Genomic DNA, 6,801 nt, shown 5'->3' with positions numbered 1-6,801 from the left:
ACAAACCTCTAGAATGTTATTGGGGTTAACTACAGCAATTTTATTTACATTGAGCAAAAATGACACGAGGAAAAACATTGAGGAGCATTTTGGAAAATAATTTAGAAACAAAAAAAATACAATTATTGCAGTATACTACAATCATACATTTGTTACATGATGCGAAAGCAGCATCTTGATGTACAGATTTCAGTGCAAGTCATTTCAAAATACAACCACTACCACTTGGAACAACATGACCTTTAACCCTACAGCAGGGTGTGACCCCCCCCACAGTACCTCCAATAAAACATGAGCTTTGCCCAACCTCTTATCGGTGTTCCCCCACCAGTGACCATTTTCATTTCCTTATGGGTAACAATTCATTAGTCAGTAATAAAGAACATCCCTTAAATGCCCATCATATTAGAGGGATACTTCACATTGCTCAGTGATCTATGTACACTATACCGTATTACAAATTGTTGGTGAATATTACGGGTCATGAATAGAGCAAGTAGTCATGTGAAAACATTAGATATTAATGACAACAGAATTTAGGCAGTAGACTAGAGCCACCAGATTACATTACAAAGTCAAGGCTGTTTCCAGTCATGGATGTCACCCTAAACCCCCCCTTGTCCCCATCTCATCTCCCCTTTCCTTTCTTTTCCCACAACACCATCCTGCTTATGGCTTCAGCCACTGTGTCTCTTTGGCTGTAAAAACAAAGAAGAACATTGACAGCAACAATCAGTTATAAACTGTGGGACAAAAAAAATACTCAGAGGTTTCTGATTCTATTTTTTTAATAAAAAAAAAAAAACTGGATTACCATTCAAAACAAACTGCCGTCTTAGATTTGAGGTTGCCTCAAACCCTCCTCCACCCTGTCCAGAAACCTCAGGGTGAATGTCAGGCAACTGTTAGGAGGGGTCCATTCAAAGAGCCCACAGTAAATGTCTGTTGTTTACCTCTGCACAGGCAGCATATCACAGCACCTCTGTCTGGCCAGTGGTCTAATGGTGGCCATTTTGATGATATTCTCATAATCACCTGCTGCCACTACACCTCCCTCTCTCCATGTTAACTCAGATGTTTAACCAGGCCTGCTCTGGCCAAAACCCTCCTCTGATGTGGACACATGGCTCTAGTGAAGGTCTTTCTCAGGAGCCGTGGTTAGGGGGGTGCTGGAGGTCCTGCCCTGAGAAAATGGGGTGCAGGAAGGGGTGGAGCTGTAGTGCGGCTGCCGCAGCGGCGTTAGTGTGCCGGGGGGCGAACAGCGTTGGGTAGAGGGATGAGTGTGGTATGTGGTGGAGGGCTAAGGGGCTGTGGTGATGAAGTGCTGAGGCTGGGATAATGTGTATGGGCTGGCCAGAGAGGAAGGCCGTGTGGTGGGCAGGGATCAGTCCAGCGTGTCCCACTCCCAACTGGTGGCCCAGAGTGTGGCCTAGAGAGTGGCCCAGGTGAGACAGGGAGATGGGGGTGAGGTGGTGCTGGGGGATGTGGTGAACCTGGGCTAACTGGGGGTGCGGGTGGGGTCCGTGTGGGTGGATGCCCATGGCTGCAGCCTGAGCAGCATGGTGCTGCTGGATGAGGTGTTGTACTGTGGTGAGGGAGGTAGCCGAGGCTGCAGACACAGCAGGCTGGTGGATCTGGATCATCTGCTGCTGGGGGGGAGGAGGGGGTGCCGGCTGCAGATGGTTCGCTGCTGCAGCCATGTTCGCTGCAGCCTGTGCTGCTGCGGCTGAGGGGAAGGTCTTGATGTGCTTGGCCAAGAGCTGCTGCTGGATGTGCTGCTGGGCAGCCTGCTGCAGCTTGCCGTACTTCTCCATCTCCTCTGGGGTGAAGGTGATGGGCTGGCTCTCCAGCGGGGCCAGACCGTCCTCCTCTGCCTCCATGCCCATGTCCTCCTCCTCCAGGCTGGGCGGGGGGTAGTTGGGGTAGGCGTGCATGGGGGGGAGGCTGCTGCTGCATGTCGGGCATGAGGGGCTCCATCATGGGGTTTTGGGAGGGGTCCTGTCCCGGCTCGCCCTGGTATGGGGGCATCAGCATGGAGGGCTCCTGATGGAACAGCGGCCGGGGCTCATGAAGAACCCGTGCGTCCAGGGTGAGGTGGCGGGCCTCCTGAACTACTACTACAGTCTCCTCCACTTTCTTATGAGCTGGTTGAGGGGGAGGTGGTGGGGGGAACTCCCGGATGGGCTCCATCAGGATGACCTCTGCCCCGGCATCTGAACCTTTCCCTGCTGATGACTTCTCTCCACCATCAGGCCGGGTCAGGGGGATCGCAGGGAATTTCTTCCCTGCCTGCAGCTTACCGAACAGGGGCAGCATGGACTTATTGCCCAGAGCTGGAGGCAGTTTGGGCCCAAAGTAGCCCGATGGTGGGTCCTTGATCTTGGCGCCAGTCTTGGTCCCTGTGGTTGGGACATCAGATCCCTTCCTGGACTGGATCTTATCCAGAAGCTGGCGGGCGGTGAAGTGTGAGGAAGAGTTCCTCTGGTCTCCTTCTCCCCGGGACCCCCCTGCCCTCTGGCTCTGGGAGCTGCTGTTGCGGTTTGGGGCTCGTGATGAGGCAGAGCGGGGGGACTGGGAGCGGTAGATGCAGGAGCGGTTGAAGTCTCGACGCCGTGTGGCGCTGTCTGCCCGGTCCCTGTGGGCCCCCCGGCCTCCCCGACCCCGGTGAGGGGAGCCCTTGGTGGAGCTGGAGGAGCGGCTGGCTGAGCTGTGACTGCGGCTGTAGCTGCGTCTCCATGACCTGGCGCTGCTGCTGCGGCTTCTGCTGCTAGAGCTCCGAGAGCTGCTCCGGTGCCGCCGCTGGTGCCTCTTCCTGCGGCTGTGGCTGCGTGAGCGGGAGCGAGAGTCCTCCGAGGATGAGGACGAGTAGTGACGTCTTCTGGAGCGCCGCCGCCCGCCGCTTCCCCGTCGATCGTACTCGGAGTCAGAGGAGTGTTTAGAGTGTCTCCGGTGGCGCCCCCCGTCACTGTCGTCACTGTAACTGTCTGAGTAGCTGCGGCTGCGCCGGCTGTAGGCGCTCGAAGAGCGCTCTGAGCTGCTGGAGTCTGACTGGCTACGGGAGGCCTGGCCGCGGTGCCGCCGCCGCCGGCTGCTCCCTCGCCCGTCTCCCCGATGCGACGAGTGGCTTCGGGAGCGGCCGGAGTCCTCGCTCTGGTGCCGGTGCCCCTCCCGGGGCGTGGACCTACGGCGGCTGGATCGGGAAGCCGAGCCTCCTCCTCCTTCCTCCTCACTCTCACTGCTGGGTGGTCTGCCTGGCCCGGGGCTCTTCTGGGCCGAGGAGGAGCAGGAAGCGCTGGGTGGGGCGCTGGGGTCTGTCTTCAGACGCTTGGTGCCGTTATGCTCCTCAGAGGGCTTGGCCTCGTCAGAACCTTTCCCTGCCCCACCTTCCTCTGCCCCGGACTTCTGAAGTGCTTCTTTGGCTGGTCGTTTCCTCTTCCCAGGTTCCGTTCCTGTTCCTGCTGGTGCTGGGGGAGCACTAGAAACCGTTGCGGCTACTGCTTTTTCCTCTTTAGGCTTTTCCTTATCACCACCACCTCCTTCTTCCCCCTCCTCACCTTTGTTTTTGCTCTTCTTTCGTTTGTGTTTTTTCTTTTTTTTGGTTTTCTCTCCTAGGATCTCAGTTTCCGCGTCCCCGTCGACTACGGCTCCCTTCTCTTTTTCTTTGCGCTTGGAGCCTTTGCCAGATTTCTTATGCTTCTTCTTTTTCTTCTTTTTCTTCTTCTTGGCTCCGCTTGTGCTACTCTGTAGCTTTTGCTCCTCAGTCTCCCCTTGGGAACCCTCTATTTTTAAGGAGGGCTCCACCTTACCAGTGTTGTCAGTGCTGGGCCCAGGGGTGGTGGTGGCAGCAGCAGCATTCCCCTCATTGACTGCAGCAGCTGCCTCAGGATTGTTTTTTTTCTCAGCTCCTTCACCAGGAGGCTTGGAGGACTTTGCTGATCGTCCAGCACGGGCCCCTTTGTTGCGGGACAGTTTGAAGTCGAAGTACAGGGGGTTGCAGCTGTAAGAGAGGGCGGGCTGAGCCTTGGTAAAATCCAGCAGCTCCGAGGGCCACTGCAGAGTGGTGCTCTCGTCTTTGCTCAGGACCAGGAAGAAGGGACCGGTGGGGATTTTGGGGCCCAAGTTGGGCTCTGGGACTGGGGCCTCCTGCTTGTTGTCTGGTTCTAGCGTAGGGGCCGTTGTGGGAGGAGGGTCTGTGAAGCTGGCAGAGACCTCTTCAGTCTTCAGTTTAGGTGATGTGGGAGTAGGAGTGGGCTCTGTGACTGTGGTAGTAGGACTGGGCTCTGTGACTGTGGGAGTAGGACTGGGCTCTGTGACTGTGGGAGTAGGACTGGGCTCTGTGACTGGAGCTGCAGGAGTTCTCTCTGGCTCCTCTGATTTGCACTCAGTAGCTTTTGGCTGTGTCTGCTCAGAAACCTCTGCTACCACCTTTTCTTCCTTCTCTTGTTCATCTTCTTCTTGCTCCCTGATCTCACACTGGTCTGTGGCCTTCATGAACACCAGGAACTGGAAGCGGGGTTTGACTCTGCAGTGAGTTGGTGGGATGTAGTGGTAGTACTCAGGCTCCTGGCCGGCCCAGCCTTCCTCCTTCTTCATCATCATCTTCAGCTTGTTGAGAGTGGAGGCTAGGGAGGCGCCATCATCCTCTTCCTCCTGCTCTGGTTGTTCTTGATGTAGTTGCTCCTCCTGCTGCTCCTCCTCCTCCTCCTCTGGCCCTGCTGTTCCATTACCCCCTCCTCCCTTGGGGCTCTCGGTGCTGCAGCCTGACGTCTCCTCCTGTCTCACGGCCTTCTCCCCTCCCTCCTCCTGTCCACCCCCCTCCTCCTCGTCATCCTGATGGAGTTTAGCGAACACTGCTGCGACCGTCTCCAGCTTCACCGGGGGTTTCTTGGCGAAGGAGAAGGACACGCTGACCTTGGAGGCCCCGGCCGGGGATGAGCTGCTCTTCCCCAGGGAGAAGCTGACGGTGGGGGCTGGTTTGGGGGGGGCCTGACCCCCACTGCTCTTCTCCTCCACTGACAAGCCCTCCATGGCAGTGTCTGCAGGGGGGACATACTCAGGGGTTACAGCACTCCCCTCTTCACCCTTCTCTCCGTCTACTGCCACGGTGGTGGGTTTGAACATGGGACCACTTCCCGGAGTACTGAAACAACGATAAAGAACATATTAAAGTAAACTGTTTAATGTGTTGTGTTTTATCCAGAACACATGTTTTATAATAATTTTTCTTTGCATATACATCTGCATTCCTTCACTAATAGAAAGCTGCCACACAGCTATTAGACTGTTAAACAGCCATCACAAGCACATTAGAGGCGGCAGCCTATAGGCATTGACTAGGAATCACTGGCCACTTTAAGGAATGGAACTTTAATAATGTTTACATATTTGGCATTACTCATATGTATATACTGTATTCTACGGTATCTTAGTCCGTTCCGCTCTGACATCGCTCATCCATATGTATATGGTCTTAATTCATTCCTACTAAGATGTGTGTGTATTGGGTATACGTTGTGTCATTTGCTAAATATTACTGCACTGTCGGAGCACAAGCATTTCGCTACACCCGCAATAACATCTGCTAGCCTAATCACGTGTATGTGACCAATAAAATCAAATGTGATATTATTCATTATTGGGTTACATCCTCCACTTCAGCCAGTAGAGGGCGGTTGAGTCTGCAGTATATACTGTAGCATGTGCTCACCAGTTCTGCTGTTTCCTCTGCTCAGCCAGCTCATGCAGCCTGCGTAGCAGCTTCTCCTGCTTCTTCCCACCCTTCCGGGAGCGTGATGACACGTTTCTCGCAAACTCCCTCTGCTTCAGCTCCTTAAGCCTCTGCAGCAGCACGGGTCAGATGGAGAAGAACAGGGATGAGGGAGAGAAAGAAAACAGCTCAGGATTTCTGCATCCATAATAAGGTCAATGGTGTAGCAACACCATTCAACAAAACCATTTTATATCTGCAAAGCCCTCTCCACTGAGACAGGCTCCTTACACTTGTTTCTGGAGGGTCTGGGATTTAAGGCTCGGTTTCTCTAAGCTCGTGTACACGGTGACAGGAAACCCAGTGTGTGTAGGGGCTGTAGCAGCGTGGGGGTCAGCGGAGGTACTCCTCACCTGCTTATGAGCGTGGTCGTACGAGTTGATGTGGTTGTCAAACTCTTGGTGCTTCTGGTACTGTTTCTCACACAGCTCACAGTAAAAGTTGGCCCGCAGGTCTTCCAGGGCTTTGGCGATGGCCTTCTCCTTTTCCACCTGGTCCTATTGTTGGGGTCAAGGAGGGCGGGGGGCGGAGACAGGAGATGTGAGTGACATTGATACAGATTAGAGATGAAAAGATGAAATACGATCAGAGCCAGTATAATCTGGTCTGTATTATCCTATCATAGGGTTTGCTACTGGTTGAGTAATCCACAGGAAACTCTATGGTTGTTTATCAATGGAGGTTAAAAAGTTCAATAACTGAAAGAAATGACAAGGTAACAAATTGAAGTGTACAAGGATTGTGCTCGCAGGTTGTTGTTTATACAGTGCATTCGGAAAGTATTCAGACCCCTTCCCCTTTTCCACATTTTATTACATTACAGCCTTATTCTAAAATTGATAAAATAATTGTTTCCCCCTCAATCTACACACAATTCCCCATAATGACAAAGCAAAAACAGTTTTATTTTTACACAATAATTAAAAAACAGAAATATCTTATTTACAACATCCTTGAGATGTTTCTAGAACTTGATTGGAGTCTACCTGTGGTACATTCAATTGATTGGACATGATTTGGAAAACTATACAAAA

The 6,801-nt window shown here is 53.0% G+C and overlaps 1 protein-coding gene across 1 annotated transcript in view; it reads right to left on the bottom strand.

Annotated features, from left to right (window-relative positions):
- Positions 1–19: 19 nt before the first annotated feature.
- The window catches only part of LOC123998768 (G patch domain-containing protein 8-like), a 36,839-nt gene continuing 30,057 nt past the window's right edge, over positions 20–6,801 (bottom strand). Inside the window, 4 exon segments of the mRNA XM_046303902.1 lie at positions 20–1,943; positions 1,945–5,140; positions 5,708–5,838; positions 6,121–6,264. Coding sequence (XP_046159858.1) covers positions 1,146–1,943; positions 1,945–5,140; positions 5,708–5,838; positions 6,121–6,264 — 4,269 coding nt within the window. The 3' untranslated portion in view covers positions 20–1,145.

This window comes from Oncorhynchus gorbuscha, linkage group LG16 (genome assembly GCF_021184085.1).
Source record: "Oncorhynchus gorbuscha isolate QuinsamMale2020 ecotype Even-year linkage group LG16, OgorEven_v1.0, whole genome shotgun sequence".
NCBI lineage: Eukaryota > Metazoa > Chordata > Actinopteri > Salmoniformes > Salmonidae > Oncorhynchus > Oncorhynchus gorbuscha.
This window is presented reverse-complemented; position numbering and strand designations above follow the sequence as displayed.